General features: G+C 44.0%; 3 protein-coding genes across 3 annotated transcripts in view; all 3 read right to left on the bottom strand.

Moving 5' to 3' along the window:
- Positions 1-5,968: 5,968 nt before the first annotated feature.
- LOC118795913 (zinc finger and BTB domain-containing protein 37-like) lies at positions 5,969-9,427 on the bottom strand. Its single transcript, XM_036554701.1, has 4 exons — positions 8,807-9,427; positions 7,209-8,181; positions 6,813-6,909; positions 5,969-6,499 (listed from the first exon to the last, which is right to left on the bottom strand). Exons 2-4 carry the CDS (start codon positions 8,159-8,161, stop codon positions 5,969-5,971), a joined length of 1,581 nt encoding a protein of 526 aa, XP_036410594.1. The 5' UTR covers positions 8,162-8,181; positions 8,807-9,427.
- A 3,068-nt stretch (positions 9,428-12,495) lies between these two features.
- Positions 12,496-15,005, bottom strand: LOC118795708 (sphingosine 1-phosphate receptor 1-like). Its single transcript, XM_036554395.1, has 2 exons — positions 14,845-15,005; positions 12,496-13,882 (listed from the first exon to the last, which is right to left on the bottom strand). Exon 2 carries the CDS (start codon positions 13,652-13,654, stop codon positions 12,527-12,529), a length of 1,128 nt encoding a protein of 375 aa, XP_036410288.1. The 5' UTR covers positions 13,655-13,882; positions 14,845-15,005; the 3' UTR covers positions 12,496-12,526.
- Positions 15,006-16,456: 1,451 nt separating this feature from the next.
- zgc:110366 (uncharacterized protein LOC550476 homolog) overlaps positions 16,457-17,115 on the bottom strand; it is a 20,989-nt gene continuing 20,330 nt past the window's right edge. Inside the window, exon 7 of the mRNA XM_036554397.1 lies at positions 16,457-17,115. This exon is cut by the window's right edge and continues 139 nt beyond it. The gene's annotated coding sequence lies outside the window, so the exon portion shown is untranslated.

Here is a 17,115-nt window from a genome sequence, read left to right as displayed (position 1 = left end):
TTTATATTATACTCCATTAAGGAATGTTTAGAATGATCTTTCTCCAATATGGATGTAGCTGATATTATACCATTTTTTTTCTTCGTAAAAGAATTCACTGTGTGAAAATTGGTTTGCATTTTTGTAAAATACACTCTTCTTATTTAGTTTAGTTTCCTTGAGTGATGGAGGGAGGGAGGGAAGTGACTAACTGGAAGTTTGAAGGAAAAAAAAAAAACCTGTGAAATTGGGGGGGAAAAAACTAACTTATGTACAACAGTGATTCTTGACTGGCGGGGACTGTGATTAAATGATGATAATGTAAATCTGCCGTGGCTCTCTGTGTGTCTGTGTGTGTGTCTTACACACACTAATTCCACTAAGGAAGGTCCCAGTTTGAACCTCCATTACAGGGAGATGGCATTCCTTGGTAATACGTATTTAATTATTTGTAAGTGTTGTTGTCAATATGTAGTCACATTAGTCCTCCAGCCACACTGGAGACTTCCCATGACCCTCTAGTGGCACCCTGATGGGGACGACACTGAAGCGTTTTCAGAGAGCAAGCACTTTGCCCCTCAGTAAGCAGTCACCATCACACCACCACATCACTGCCTTTTCATGGAAATAAATTCACTCCAAAGGGTCAGTTCACTTTTTCATTTTATTTTATATTCAGTGTTTAAATAAGAGTAATAAAAATGCACACCTTTAGTGACAATGGATATACACTAAAAATGTACCAAAACATTGAAAATGTTTTTTTTTTCCAGCACCAATGAGATTATACACAACTTGAAGGATTAAAAAAAAGCTTTTAAAAGACTTGATATAGAAAAAAAAACCCTGCCCATCAGGGGCAAACGTTTTGTTTTTAATCACATACATGAGGTTCTCTGTTGCTGTGGAAATGCTGCTCTAGGATTGGCCGATGGACACAGTCCTGTCCTGTCAGTGTCCAATGGAATTCAAGCCAGTACCAACTCATATGTCTCAACCAACCAGTCTGAATTACAGAGTTCATAATTCCACTATTCAAGGTGTCATCACAAAGGTGAACATCACATTTGATTTACTTAATTTAAATGCCTGGGTCGAAAGAAAAACAAACACTGCCAACAGAAGGGCCTTCCACAAATGAAAAATTATTCCTTCACAGTAACACTTAAAGTGCTTCGTTTCATTCAAGAAACAGGGCGAGGCTTCAAGTTTGTGAACATAGTAATTGGCTATTGACACTAGTGGCTGTTGTGAAGATTGCACATTTAATCTGGCATACTTTCCACTCACTGGGCTATAGAAACATTGGACCAATGGCTAATTCTGTCCTGTAACTCCAGCCCTGTTACATGACCATGAACCCAGAACCTTTCTTTTTGTGATTGGATCAAGCAATCTATAAGATAAATATGCATAAAGGTGTCAAAGTACTATTTGACAAACAATAAAGTGCTTTGGAGGACACCAGTCATATTATAATTATTTATTAATTTAAAACATTGTTTATTGCCAAAATTAATTTGCTTTTATGATTTTTTTTTGTCTGTAATTTTTATCTTTTGATGTCATTCTATTTTTATACTTATATTTTATGCTATCATGGTCAACGCCATTTCATTTTCATACACAATGCTGCTCCGACCAACATTTAGTTTCGTTTGCCTGTGGAAGCATAAGCAAAATTAGAGATTGGAAGGACAAATTTGACAACACAGAATGTTCGGAACGAGAAGGAGAAGCCAACGGAAAACGGCAACAGAAAGACATAATGCACATCTGAAGTGTCCTCGTGTGGCAGAGAGATCTGACCGCAGTGCGGAGACACGTGATCAGATGATGTGCGTTAGAGAAGTGTTTCAGTGTTCCCTTTAGGTTAGCATGTAAGCTGCGAGAAGTGGGTTTGGCCGCCAAGTCGGGCACAGCCTGTGCCTTTCACACTCCTGCTCCTGAATGGCCTCCGCGTGACCCATTCCTGAAGAGGACAGACGTTTATTTTATCACACCTAGAGAGGCGCTTTGGGGAAAAAAAAAATCTTTGTTTCACGTCCAAGACGCCTGTAGCAGATTCAACTGGGGAGTGAAATTAATTTGATTCCCAGGAAAAGTGCTTAGTCAGCCAAATTGAACAGCTCCAGGAAATGGCCCATGTCCCAATATATAAATGTTTATAACATCCAACGGAACACGTTCAACGGGCTTTCTTTTCTCTTTGAACCACCAGCTTTTAGCATTACAGGTTCCACACCAGAACATGGTATCATACTCCAGTGGGGTGTTTGAGCAAGAAGACAGGACGGTGGGGCTGTGTGCATTCAAACGGTAAGATGGTCGTATCGTACCTGAACAGGATAATTGACCACGATTGCTATTCAAGACTGGCGATGAAAGCTTCCATGCTTGTGTTGAAAATTATGATTTGCCTACAAAAATAAACATATAGAGGTATATGGAGCCCAAAAGCCACCGCGAGGTACAGCGACGGCTGCAACATCCATGCCACATCGAGGCAAGGAGAGACGATTGCACTCTCTCCCAATGCCCTTGCATAAAATCTCTTAGGTAGAAATATCAGCTCATAAAAAACTTTACATTTTCCATATCTACGCCATGAGAACACATTTCTTTGACTGCATCTGCATCACTTGCGTGTGCTGTTAAAGCCTGATGTGAAAATATTCCAAATTTATGGGACATGATGAGAGGAACGAGCAGGGAGGAACCTCTCCAGTTCAGGGCTATGGAGGCCCATGGATGCCTATGGACGCTTCCCATCCAGCCTCCAGGCACATGACTGAAACATACCCAGAATGGAAGACACTCCTGTGAACAAACCCCCGGCCCCCGAGTGGCCTAGTCAGGGTGACAAAATAACACCAGGAAACGGTCAAGTTTTTATCTATGGAGGCCATGAATAATGCTATGCAAGCACCAGCACGATAAATCTTAGATTGTCCAATAAGGAAACACAAGGCTCTGTCTCACCTCATGAGCGTTCTATCTGCAACTCTATCACACCAGCCTGAATGGAACCACATGTGAACTTAAGGCAACATCAAATTATAAAAATGTAACCCACAAGCAGAACAAAGAAATGAACATTTTAAGTATTTAAATACAATCATTATTGAATGACATAGCAGAGTAATTACACATATAAGATAGTACTACTCAGTATATTTTTCCAGGAGGGAAGGAAGTAAAATGGGATCCATGACATTTTGCATATTCTTTTAAGAAATAACTTTTACACTGATGGTGCATTTAATCTCATTGGAAAGCAAAGCAACATGTTAAGAAGAGTATCCATTTTTACCACCTTTGTCATCCCTTGATACTTATATCTAAGACATGGCTTAGTCCTGATACTGGGATTACTGGGGATAACTCTGAGCAGCCCAGCAGTTTCACATGTGTAAAACTCATGTGTATATCATTTTTTTCCTCTTAATTTCATATTCTTGCTCTACGCATTTCCCAGTTTGAAAGATACTGTAATATTTAATATATATATATATATATATATATATATATATATATATATATATATATATATATATATAGGAGCCATTTTTTAAATCACGCATTAAAAATGAAGTACATGCAATATAAGATTTCCCCATACATACAGAAAGACTATTCCAAAGCTTAATCCATAAGAAACAGTACCAACAATAAAAAACAACAATACCTGATATCTGCATTGTGACGCAGTATTGTAAGTAAGTGAGTTTCTTGGCAAGTTTTGAGGACCTGTGGTTTGTTTTTAAGTGCTTAGAAAAGTGTGTGGACATCACAGCTCTCCAGCAGACAAAGTGAGACACAAAAATCATTTAAAAAATTAATAGAAAACAAATCAGTAGCTGTTTTTTAACCCCAGCCATAAAAACATTTAAAACACCTAAATATGATTCACAGTCCAGTAAAAAAGAATCTGTAACAGTCCAACTTATGTGCTACAATATCATTTCTTCTTTGTTAATTTTTTTTTTTGGAAAAAAATCTTCCTATCTGTCCAAAGAAAGATTTGCCTAAATATGTGTATTTCTCTATGTAGCATATCTGTGAAGTTATCAAAAATCAATTTTTGACGTCTCCCGTTTCTTTTAAGTGCTATACATCACGATGCCAGTAAAGGATTAAAAAAAAATTCAGGGTTATTCCTCAGATTTGTTGATTGAATTTCAGCAGGAATTAACCTGTCAATCTCAGAGTCATGTGACTGGCAGAGCCCCTCCCTCCTGATGTTAAGATGTCTTCCCATGGTGCTCCACACTTCATCCCATATTGCTGTGGGCTCTGCCTTCACAGACCTCTTCCTTGTAAAGTTGTTCAAATAAAACCAACAGCCAGGATAACAGTAGTACACAGGTAGCAGGTCAAAACTAACGGAGTTCATCTTTGCTATCATTCCATGACCTCTCCTTTTTGGTTCAGGAATAATTCCTTGTCTTCTTGCTGTGTGGATTCGTCGAGATTCATTATGGGGGACCCATCCCTCTCCCCTGAAGAAACTCAAGCACACGGAGGTACAAGAAATAGTCACATGTAAAGTAAAACCGTAGACAACCTTTGGAAAAAGCGGTAGAAAAGAAAAGAAAAACTGCAAAAGTGCAAAATACCCTGATTGGCTTATGTCAGGGCAGTATTGCGTGGTTTGCGTCTGGTCATTTATGAGTGTGTGAGGTATCTGAAACCAGCAGTTTATAATTAGTTAGCTTATCTTCAGCTTGTAGTTTATTTGTATGACATAATAAAATTCCAGCAGCTTGTTTAAATAAAAGGTGTTCCAATGACCACATGCTGTACATAAGGATAAATATGGATCATGTGACCTCTCCATGGCTCCAGCCTGTTTACGCTGGCATAATTGTAGCCACTGCAGCCTGAGGTTATTGATGTGTTTCATATGTGCGACACATGACCCTGATGACCCCGCCCAGCTGCTTATGATGTAACTGGAACTAAGGAAGCTCTAAGAATGGGGGTGTGGCTAAGTAAGCATCATTCTGAGTCATCAGTAAGTTTTAAACTCAAAATCAAACAGCAAGTCACAGTTGCCTCAGTAAATATCCAGCTGTATCCAGTATGTAAATCACTCAGGGTAAGGGTGTCTACACTAAATGATAATAATGTAATAAAGAGCTATTCTTGGTAATTTGTACTCTTTGTACACCATGCTTATGCACAGCTGTGTCTGAGGGCACTAATGGAGAACTCTGGGCTAAAATGACAGTGTTACACATCTAAAAGTTATAGCTTGTGACATATTATTTGTGACTTAGGAGTGTAGCTTTTCACAGGGTTTTGTATTTCTCCTTTCACTTTAAGGAAAAGCTCTGGTTGGTCGTACAGCCTGGACCACCAGCTGCCATTAACAGGTCACAATGTGGGCCTACACAGTTTGAAATGCCCTACTGTACATGTTAACACTCGATACTTGATGATAAAACTCTTCTTACTGGAGCTCTCCTTAGAAAAAACAAAAGAGAAATGTTTGTAAAACAGGTAGTGTAGAATAAGCATGTTGCTCATTGGATATGTGGCTCATTGTATACCTGATGAATGTTTGTTTTGTGAGATACACCTGAAGATTACCCATATAAACCTGCACTGTAAAAAAAAAGAGTTGTTTTTGCAGCCAAATTGAATTCCTGGGTGACTGAATCCTGACAAACGGGAAAGAATAAGAAAACAGACGTAAAAAGCATATGCTTTACGACTGATCCTGAATCAGGCAGGTCCTTGCTTTTCAGTACATTACTCAGAGATCAGCTGATCCAGAGACTGTTGATCTCATGATTCCACCAACATTAATCTCCACACCTGCCCCTCGAGAGAAGAAAGCCAAGGAGCCCAGTCTTCCAAAGACGAACTGAGGCTCCAAACTAGTCCCTTTAAATTCACCTCCCTTCCTGATTGGCCCAGCCCCCACCCCTCCCCTCCCCTCCCCTCCCACTCCTGACTAGGGAACCTCCCCCGGGCTCCTCAATCAGTCCGGACCTGTGGTAGACACAGAGGGCTGGACGGCCTCTCCGAAAGAGCCCCCGTCCCTCCTGCCGGCCCTAGCCTCACCGTAAGGGGGGGACTCGTCTTCGTTGTGCACCCCCCGGGAGGACACGGAGGTGGTGGTGGTGGTGGTGGTGGTCTCGGGGGAGGCACTGTGGGGGCCCTCGTTGGGGGCGGAGCCCGGGTGGTTCTTGCGGAAGTGCTGGTTGAGGATGGCCTGGAAGGGGAAGCTCTTGCCGCACACGTGGCAGTGGAAGGGCCGGTTGCCCGTGTGCTTGCGGATGTGGTACTCCAGCTGGTCCTTGCGCGTGTACTTCTTGCCGCAGATGCGGCAGGCGAAGGGCGTGATGCCCATGTGCAGCCGCATGTGCCGGTCCAGGCTGCCCTTCTGGTTGAAGGACTTGCAGCAGTAGATGCAGGTGAGCCGGGGGTTGTAGCGGAACCAGCGGTCGCCCACCTGCTCTCGCAGGTACTCCTCGTACCCTCCTACGTCAAACGCAGCCGGCTCCTCACCCTGGAGAACACAATGGGGGATGGATGCAGGAATAAAGGATGAACTGCCGTACACATTACATTACAGGCATTTAGCAGACGCTCTTACCCACAGCGATCTACATCAGTTACAGTTTTTTTTTACAATGTATACAGCTGGATATTTACTGAGGCAATTGTGGATTAAGTACTTTGCCCAAGGGTACAACAGCAGTGCACCAGCAGGGAATCGAACCAGCAACCTTCCGGTTACAAGGCCTGCTCCTTAACAAGTATGCTATACTACCGGGGATATACAGATGTAGGTCTGTGTGTGTCGTGTGTGTTTACGGTACCTGAGACACGGGCTGGCTCTGGTGGTGTACTCCTCCCGGACTTTCACTCTTGGCTCTTGGTCTCTCTCTCACCACAACACTGCCTGATGGGCTAAACGTAGCCAGGACAAAAAGAGAGAATATCAGACATGTAGACTCTCTATCACGCACACACACGATTGACCCACAGACTCACACTCTTGCACAGGCAGGGCTCTTCATGTGGCATATTGAGTATGCAGTAATGAATGAACAAAATTCTACTTTGAATGCTGGAACATTTCTACCATTAAAAGTGATGTGAAATAAATTCCAACAGAGTAACACATGGATTCAAACTGCTGTCCCCCAACTTCCACAGTTCACACTCTTTCCCCCACACACAACTGTCTGCCTCACACCCTTTTCCCCACACACCTGCCTGTCTCGCTCAGACTGCTGGAGGGTTGAGCGGTCCTGGCTGCCGCTGCCCCCGTGCGGATGCGTTCCCGTGTCTGTGCCTTGTGTCCCCTGGAATCCGTCGTCTTGGTGACCACCTCCTCTGTGCTACTTCCCTCCTCCCCCGATGCCTGCGTCTCCGCCCCCAGCCCCGCCCACCCCTCCAGCCTCTCCGTCTTGATCCGCAGCACGCCCGGTTCTCCCCCCCGCTCCTCCTCCATTCCTGTCTCCATGTACCACTGCCCTGCCCTGTTAATCCGCAGCAGGGGCTCCCCACCCACCACCCCCCTGGCCCGCTCTGATACAGCCCCACCCTGCTCCTCCATCTGCAGGCTCACGGACTCCCTCAAGGGACTGACCTCCTGCGCCTCCCTCAGATCCCGAATACAGCCCACGCCCCCCGCGCCTCTCTGCGCGGCCACACCCCTGGAGCCGCTCCTCGGGGGGCTGAGCAGGCGGGGCCCTCCCGCCTCCGCCCCTCCCCTCCCGGGCTCCAGGGTCCGCCCCCCGCCCCTGTCCAGCTCCGCCTCCACCTCCGCCAGGCTGACCCGGAAGTGGATGCCCTCGAGGATCTGCGTGCAGCGGTCGATGATGTGCTGCATCTGCAGGAAGCTGGCGGCGGTGAGGTAGCTGATGATGTCGGCCAGCTGCAGGCAGAGCCGGCCCGTGTAGCAGAAGGACAGCAGCTGCTCGAACACCGACGGGTTCCGGATCACGCCGATGGACACCGTGCTCATCTCGCCCAGGGCCATGTGGTCGCGGAAGTACGGCGAGCTGGCCGCCAGCACCACCTTGTGCGCCCGGAAGCTCTGGCCCTGTACGTTGACCACAATGTCGCACAGACGCCCCTGTATGCGCAGCTGGTTCAGGTGAGACAGCACTGAGTTGCTGAAGTCCGGGATGTCCAGCTGGATGCTGTCTGATCGCTCCATCTTGCCTGCTCCACGCTACACTGAATGACATCCACAAAAAGAACAAAGAGATCAATTCAGACACACAATGCCCTCAGACACAGCTGTGCATAAGCATGGTGTACAAAGAGTACAAATTACCAAGAATAGCTCTTTATTACATTATTATCATTTAGTGTAGACACCCTTACCCTGAGTGATTTACATACTGGATACAGCTGGATATTTACTGAGGCAACTGTGGGTTAAGCACCTTGCCCAAGGGTACAACAGCAGTGCCCATGCGGGGAATCGAACCAGCAACCTTTGGTTACGAGCACTGCTCCTTACCAGTATGCCACAATGCATACATATACATACGTCATACTTTACTATTACTCTGCCGATTCCGGAACTTGCTGACTTAATGGCGTTACTAATAGCTTACATGCTCTGCAAACTAAATAAGTTCGCTCAAAACTTGCTATTAGGACTTATTAGGAGGTACATATCCAAAGTAACGCCGCACCTATCCTGAAGATTTTCGGGAAAAACATCACAAAATATTCAAACTTCCCATTGAAATTACAGACTTAAAACTAAGACACCTAGTTTTAATCTATGAAAGTATACTCCATGCAAATCAAACGGCTGTAGTGCAGAGTTGCTTGAAGTTTCCTGTCTTACCTGTGTCAATTGGTGGAAAGCAGTTGAGCCGGGGTAGTTAGCCAGCTAGCTAACTTGTGATTCAAGTCTTAGCCGCCAAACTAGGGAGCCATCAAATACGGCGACATTACGACACTACGGGAAAAACAATTCAGTGTGAATCACCTGTCGTCATCTCACTTATTATGTTTACTGTCGGCTATGTTAGCTAACGTTAGCTAGCTTCGTGTTCTGTCACCCGATGATGTCCAGACATTGCAGCCGCGCCGGGGCTCCCCTCGTCGGTCAAACCGCCGAAGTGCAGGACGGTGATCCGTCGAAGCCTCGGATACCCGATCACACTCCCGTCACTCCGAGATGGCTACTTTGGCTCCAAATTTGTCTGCTAAATCTAAGGAATGCAACCCTCTTACACCGGCCTCAGCTCCACGCGAAACCACAGCTTCATGGAATATACATATTTATATTTCGCGTGCATGTTTAAATATTTAAGATATTCAAAAATTGTTTCGGCTATTCCTTTTCGCAGCTCACACGCTTCCATGGCAGGGGGCGGGCCAAACTGCTGCCAAAATCGTGGGTTTTCGGGAAGTGCTGTTCTTCTAGAGACTTTGGAATAGAGAGAAAGCGATACAGACAGGGATAACTGAACTTAAAATCCCAGCATGCCTTATAGGACGAAGGAAATATTTTTTACAGCATTCTGGGATTGGTAGTTCCGCCCACCTTCCTAATTTGGGAGAGCAAACATTTTTGGGATGTTGACAACACATTCATCGAAAGTTATGGGCGGCTTCCGCATAACCGACACACAACTGTCGAGTGAATTTGCTCTCGAGTCACGATGACGTTGCTCAATCCCACGGAGCCAGGCGTGGACATCTGGCACAGTGCAGTGAAGTGTTCCGCGTTGCCTTTTCGAGATGAGTGGTCATCAGTGCATATCCGCAAGAAAACTTGTCCAGTTCGCTGATCTTTAAAAGGCTGACGAGATTAAATGAAGTCGGTATAGTCACCGTGGCGTGCGCGCAGATACTCGAAAGTAATCTGGGTGTGGCGTCTAGGAGATCCAATTTTTAACCTTAAAATTCCGGTTAATTCATGCAGGTTTCGACACGCTAGGGTACGTTTAAAGTAGTTTAACACTTTTCATTTACACATCAGAGTTTCGTTCATGCATGCCTTTTGTAGAAACAAGTAATGGTTCTTAAGGAATCAAAATAACTTTAAACTATTGAATCATCCAACACACAAATTAAAGTATTAACAATGTGGGTAATAAATCAATTTACATGTAAAGCATCATAATTGTGACTGATTGTTACTATTTTCATTTTACAAATCAAACAAGTTTCGGATTTAACTGACACTCAGAAGGTAAGAGCAGAGGTTGTTCACAGTTTCAGCCGGATCCACACATTAATAGTAGTATTTTATGACTTTAATATGAACAGTAATGTAGCTCACTGATAACGGGGAATGGAGCGGAGTGAGATCAGTGTTGTTTGGGGCGGCTCAGTGCAGAGCAATCGGATGATGAATCGTCGGCAGCTGAACTAGACACGCAGTGCAGAGCCGGTTACGGCGCAGCTCTGAACAACCTGCGAAACGTTTTCTTCTGCTATCATTTTTTTAGATCAATATTTTTGTCCGCTATGCTTTGCCAGTGCTAGCTCCTGCCAGCTGATAAGGACCTCTCCTTGACATAGATGGCTTTATGTTCTCTACATTTACACTTTAATATAGGTGTTTATTTTGTTCGATCTGGTTTATGCCTCAGTTGTTTTTTTATGTATCAGTCAGGCAGTGGGTGATGGCTAAACAGTACGCAGTTCACAAAGTCAATACCCAATCTTTGTTGCACTCTGTCTGACCCTCGTCTTACAAGCAGTTGAAGGTAGCAGGTCTGATTTCTGGCTTGTGTTCACACTGTGAACTTCACAGGCAGTTCTCCGTTGGAATGGGAAAGGGATCTAACACGCACACAATACAAAAAGGCTTGAACTTCTGTTATAAATAACATGCAGGTGTTACAATAATATGTAAGAACCATCAAGGACATACCAGATTCGGTGGCTGTGATCCTCAAATCTAAAAGCAAATGGTGGAAATGAACCTAAAGAAAAGAAAGATATTCCTACAAGTGTCACATACCCAGCAGGAATGCTGATCTATGACATTGTAAAACTGTAAGACGCAACATCTGGAAGGCCTGTGGGTCTCCTAGTTTTGTCCCAGCCAATTGCCCCTGACTTAACTGTCCAAATAGTTAATTAGCTGTGTGCATTCATTCTGCTGATGTAAATTTCTTAAAGACAAAAAAACTATTAACCTGTCAAAATAAATTAAGTGAAGTGGCCAGTGAGGAAATTATGGGCAGACGCTGGAGTAAAAGCCAATATGCTGTATCCACCGGCTCACTAAGAACTGAGCCCGTCACCCTTTTGGTCCGAGGTGTGAGTGACACACACGGTAAGCATGAATTCTTAAAGGAAGACAGAAGTAATACAGAGCAATGATGCAAAAAAGGGTGGCACGAACAGATGAAAAGAGGGAATAAAAATACATAACCGTATATACATAAACACTTTTGCAGTCTCCATCTTACCAGTGACAGCTTGGCTATAGAACATCCAGACCCAGCTAATGAAACTGTATCCAACACTGCTGTGGTATAGTAAGCATTTAGACCTGAACTTTTTTTCCAGTTTAATTTTTATTAACACCTAATAAAATAACAAACATTAGGGAAATATTTAGGTGTGCAAGTAAGTGAAATCAACATGGAAAACCCACAGAGCTACACATATTGGCAGTGAAACTGCTATGGATCTTCTCTCACCTGAAGTCAAACAGTATGGTATTATTATGCATAAGGTGTAAACTAGTGTCACAAAATTCAGACATTTTACAAAAACAACCAGATAATTACAACAGCATGGACAGTCATAGCATGGCTGTGGAGAGCAAGTCAAGCTACATCACTTTTCCACCATCATATGATCACTTTCTGACAAAAGAACTTTTAAATGTTTAAACCTTTAGAAAGAAATTGTCATTTTAAGTATATGTTGTTAAATCAAAGTACGGGTAAAGTAATTACAAATAAACACAATTATGTACAAAATACATTCTCCAGCAGGGTCACAATATACAAGGAACAGGACCACAGTTATGTCAAAGATATTCAGACTTAATTAATTGTCTTTCTTAAATATTTCAATAACAGCAATAATTCTTCATAACTATAGACTAGCTTCACTCTTTCAACAACAAATTTTAGTGTCAATAATGTCTACATCTTATGCTTGTACAACAAGTGCTGTGCTACATAAATCCTTGGATTGAAACAGTTTTGCTTCTTTTTATTGCAAAAAGTGAGTTTGAAAAATAATACTGATTAATATGATATTCAAAACATGTACTAAGTGCTTAACGAATGCCTTTGTGCTGGCAGTCCTTCAGGTTGGAAAAAAGTTTACAGTTCAAGTATGATATTGATGAATGTATATTTCCTTCCAGTTTAGCTTTCTTTCTCTCTCTCCTTCCTTCTCTCTCCCTGTGGTTTGTGGCAGCACTTAAGGCATGCCTTTTCACATTTCTGTGAAAATATTTTCAAAAGTTATACGTAAGGAAAAGGTCCAAAGTGCGCGCACACACACACACACACACACACACACACACACACACACACACGCAGTTGAGATGCACATGCACTCGTGAGCCGGAGGAGGAAGGAGCCTAGGAGTTGACGTTCCCAGAGGAGGCGACGGTCTCCCGGAGCGACGACTCCGCCTCCTCCTTGTTGGGGTGGGAGGAGTTGTCCGACGGGCTGCGGCTGAACTCGGCAGCGACGAAGGGCCGCTTGACCTTGAGGGCAGGCCGGGCGCAGACCCCGCCCCAGGAGAGCGTGCGGAGGAAGGCGCGGCGCATCTCCATGCTGGTGAGGGTGTAGATGAGCGGGTTCATGGCCGAGTTGAGCACGGCCAGCGCCAGGAACCACTCGGCCTTGTAGAGGATGGCGCACTCTCCCGTCTCGCACGCCACGTCCAGCAGCAGCAGGATGAAGAGGGGCGCCCAGCAGGCGATGAAGCAGCTCAGCACGATGATCACCGTCTTCAGGAGCGCCAGCGACTTCTCCGAGCTCTTGCTGCCGCCGCGGCCGTTCCCGCCGCCCCCGCCGCCGCTGGCCACCGGCGGCTTGTGGAGGACCAGCTTCCGGCTGCGCGTGCGCACCAAGGCGTAGACGCGGGCGTACAGGACCACGATGGCCATGAGGATGACGCTGAAGACGGTGGTGCAGAAGAGGATGTAGGTCTTGTGGTAGAGCGGCAGCACGGTGGAGCAGCTGCGCATGGCGCCGATGCAGTTCCAGCCCATGATGGGCAGGCAGCCCAGCACGGCCGCCACGCACCAGCAGGCGCTGATCAGCAGGAAGACGCGGTACGTCTTCCCGCTGTTGTGCAGCTTCATCTTCAGCATGGTCAGGTGCCGCTCGATGGCGATGGCCAGGAGGCTGAACACGGAGGCGGCCAGGGCCACAAACATGCTGCCTTCCCTGAAGAACCACTGCGTGGGGGTCAGTTTGTAGGTGTTGGCCCCCGAGAGCAGGATGTTGGCAGTGTACACCACCCCGGCCAGCAGGTCCGACAGTGCCAGGTTGCCAATGAAATAGTATGTGGGCTTGTGGAACTTCTTGGTCCTCCAGATGGTGATCAGGACCAGCATGTTCTCCATGATGATAAAGCAGCACACGATTATGAAGATCACAGAGTCCGCCTTGAGACCAGAGTCCTGTTCCACTTTCCGCAGCTTCCCAGTGAAGTTGTAATGCCTGGCTATCAAGTCTGAATACATGGAGTCAGCCATGGCCTTGTCCTGTCCCGTAGCACCTCCCCCAGATCCAGGGCAGGCTCACTCCAATGCGCAATCCCGCACTCAGTCAGCAGGGGTCGCTAGTTACCAGCCAAGGTGAAGGCCGTAAGAAATCCCCCGCTTTTTGATTTGCTATTTCTTGAAACCGCTCTCAGGTCATTAAAAAAATCCATGCTACGAAAGAATGCGTACCACAGACTCACAGTCCACATCGTGAAAACCCTGCAAAAAAGACTGCTTAATTTACCGAAGCATGAAAGATACATAATCCACAAATGACTAAGTAAATGTGTAATAAACAATACAGAAATACAGCCTACTCAATTGAAATTATGCCGGTGAACACGTTACCTTATACATGTAGTTTTTGCCCACAGAAGTTATGACAATAACATTGTTCTATTAATAATAACTTAAATTAGCAGGTACCATACGATTAAGGGAGTCGACATTGTGATGTTATTCAGCAATCAGGAAATTACAGAATAGACGGGTTAATTGTTTCCTACAGGAAAGAATCCCACGGAAAAAAATCAATCCATGTCCTTTTTGGCCCGTTCACCCTCAGCCCGTTGCGATCTCCCTCAAAACACTCAAGTGTTTTGTTCAGACAGTTACAATAGGTGAAAAAATGAACTTGCTTCTGAATTGTAGGGAAATATATACTTTACACCATACTTTTACACTTTTCGGCTGCGTCTTCTAGAGTAGTCCGAAGTAACTCGGACGGTAAAATAAGTAGAGTATTTTCCCCAAATCACTCAGTCGCCGTTTATTTTCTGTGCATTAAAAAGTTTGCACACACGCGAAACATAACTTTCCAAAGACTTGGTTATCCTGTTATTTTGACTTTCCATCACCGTGTCACGCATGCCCAATGTATGTTTTCATTAACGTTACATGTTAACTTTAAAACTCAACGTGTGGAAGCTTCTGAAAAAGATAAATAGGCTGAATAGAAAGTAATTAAACAGCTCACGCAAGTGAATACTTAGTATATTTCCAATTACCAACGGCTGATTTTATCAAGTCAGCGAAACATTTTAGTTCGTACTAAGAAGACAATTTGAGCAGTCTACCCACAATTAAACAGAAAATTCAAATATAAAAACTATTTTGTGGTTACAAACACTCGCAGAATAATGAAAATGCGTCCAATGACTACTTCCATAGTGTTTCCTTACCTCATAAGGAGATCTCATCCACTTGCGTATCGTTTTAAATGTTATCATTTGTACAAATCCCCCAAGAGCCAAAACTATCCCAACAATTTTCTGCGTTCACGGCGCGGACCGACAGAGCATCTTTTGCCGAGGCGTCTGAGCGCGACTTGCGCTTCATCTCGCTGTCGCTCTCCCCCTCCCTCGCAGCGCGCACACACACGCACACACGCGCTTTCTCTCTCTCTCTGCCTCTCCCCCGTTCCTTCCCACCACCCCCCCGACCCCGACTCCCGCTCCGTTTTTTACTCCAAATTGGTATGCCAATGCCTCATTCATGCATCGCTTTAGATGTGGGCATCTGCCAAATAAATAGAAGAAATGGTAGAATGAATACGACTACCAAAGACTGGAGAGCTAAAAAAATTTTATTACTTCGTTTAAATTAACCCTACAAGATACAAGGCTACTTTTCTGAATTATGACATCATAAAAATAATTTAACAATACACAGACCACATTTTGAAATAGTGGGGAAAAGGACACGCATGCACATTATTCTTTCTAGAAAGTAAGATAGAAGACTTAGCACGGGCAGTTAAAACATTAGTTTATTTGAAAAAGAAGAAAAAAACTGAAATACAGTACTACTCGCAATTTTGTAACAATTGATGTCTCCAAGGAGGATGCAGTTTTCATGCAATCATTTCTCCCGCACAGTGTAATAAAAATGACACATAATATTACTCTGTTAGGTACCGTATTTTGACATTAAGTTTGTTCCTTTTGTTAGCATAATTTTATTAGTAGTAGTAGTATTATCATTATATTAAATATCTGTAATATTGAAGAGTAGCATTTTGACTTAGGTCACTCCTTTTAACGCTCCTTGCCCAACAGTTTTCAGCCAGCGATGTGAAATCTCACACACCACCTTCAGAGAGCTGCGTTTGAAGTCACTCAAGATCATATTTATTATTGGAATTTTTGGAAAAAAAAGTGTTACCCTAGTACTGTCCGTTTGCTATAAACATACTATATTCATGTCAGCAACAGCAGTAAAAAATATTTTGCCTTTAATTGATAATTGCACATTCTGACCTAAAGTTTTTTGCATTTACACAGATTGTACCATTTGTATTTGCATTAATTATTGCATTTGAATCATACACCACTGAAAATGGATTACTGCCTGTTCAGTGGTGAAGTAATTGATATGACTGATTGGGCTGTAAGACATGATAGCTGCATTCACCTTTTAACAAACCTCCTTTGAACAATAGGAAATGAGTGAACAGTGTGCAGAATATGGCCTTCGTGATGCCACTGAAGATCATACCAGATGATATACAGCCCACATGAAATAATTCATCAAGCCATTAACTCTTACAGAGGTAATGAAAAGTATCAGGAAAATCAACTTGCAAAGTGTTTTCAGATTTGATTGCTAAAATGTTAAAACAGTGCAGCACAGACCTTAAATGCTTCCATTGCCAAGAGCTGACTCTCACCTCAGAATATATAGTGTTATCTAAGAATGCCATACAGTACTTTTTATAAAGGCACAGATATGAAGTGTTCAGTCATTCACAGTAGAAGCAGTTTTCTAGTTTCCAGTTTGAATGCCAGGCAGGGCACGAACGCTGTACCCTTGTACAGTGGATATTTGTCCAGAATTACTTCAGTAAAATACTTAGCTATAAAAATAGACAATATATTAAAAATATAAGGTATGTAGGTTGCCCTGTGCAAGGGTGTTTATGATGCAAATCAGTCATGCAGTATTTCCTGTGATTATGGCACCAGTAGATTTTAACCTTTGGTTGTTTTCAGTAAGACTGTTCCCTTTATCTCCTTTGTGCATGGCGATTCCAGAACATGTTCAGTTACAGCAGCAAAACCAAGTATTTTCCAAAGTGAGGTGTACATTGCCTTGGAGTCCCCTTGATACTGAGGACCTGATATTGGCTGCAATAAATGAGCTGTGGATTTGAAAGGGAAGTTGTCATCACCCGGGCAACACTACTTTCTTGGGCATCATATCATCTTTGTTTGGGGATCCAAAATGCAAATCTAAAACACAGAAAGAACACGAAACATAACACAGCAAAACTACATGTGAGCGAGCCTGCCTGCATGGTTCAGTGCCCGCTTCACTTGTGTGAACCTGTAGGTTTTGGGTGGAGGAGGTTGCCTTTTCCTAGAAAGCCGTGCATCAGCAGCGGGGAAGGCATGCCCTTTGTTTTTCCAGCCGTTCCCAGCGTCAGCACTCTCTTATCAGAGAGGGAAATGCCC

The sequence above is a fragment of the Megalops cyprinoides genome, chromosome 20 (assembly GCF_013368585.1).
Source record: "Megalops cyprinoides isolate fMegCyp1 chromosome 20, fMegCyp1.pri, whole genome shotgun sequence".
Classification (NCBI taxonomy): domain Eukaryota; kingdom Metazoa; phylum Chordata; class Actinopteri; order Elopiformes; family Megalopidae; genus Megalops; species Megalops cyprinoides.
This window is presented reverse-complemented; position numbering and strand designations above follow the sequence as displayed.

Bases quoted from the DNA above. Each gene is read 5' to 3' on its own strand.
- LOC118795913 (XM_036554701.1), bottom strand. From the start codon at position 8,161: ATGGAGCGATCAGACAGCATCCAGCTGGACATCCCGGACTTCAGCAAC. The intron at 6,910-7,208 runs GTGTGTGGGGAA...TGTCCTGGCTAC, and splicing joins AGTCTGAGCGAGACAGGCAG to GTTTAGCCCATCAGGCAGTG. The intron at 6,500-6,812 runs GTACCGTAAACA...TGTGTTCTCCAG, and splicing joins AGAGCCAGCCCGTGTCTCAG to GGTGAGGAGCCGGCTGCGTT.
- LOC118795708 (XM_036554395.1), bottom strand. From the start codon at position 13,654: ATGGCTGACTCCATGTATTCAGACTTGATAGCCAGGCATTACAACTTC.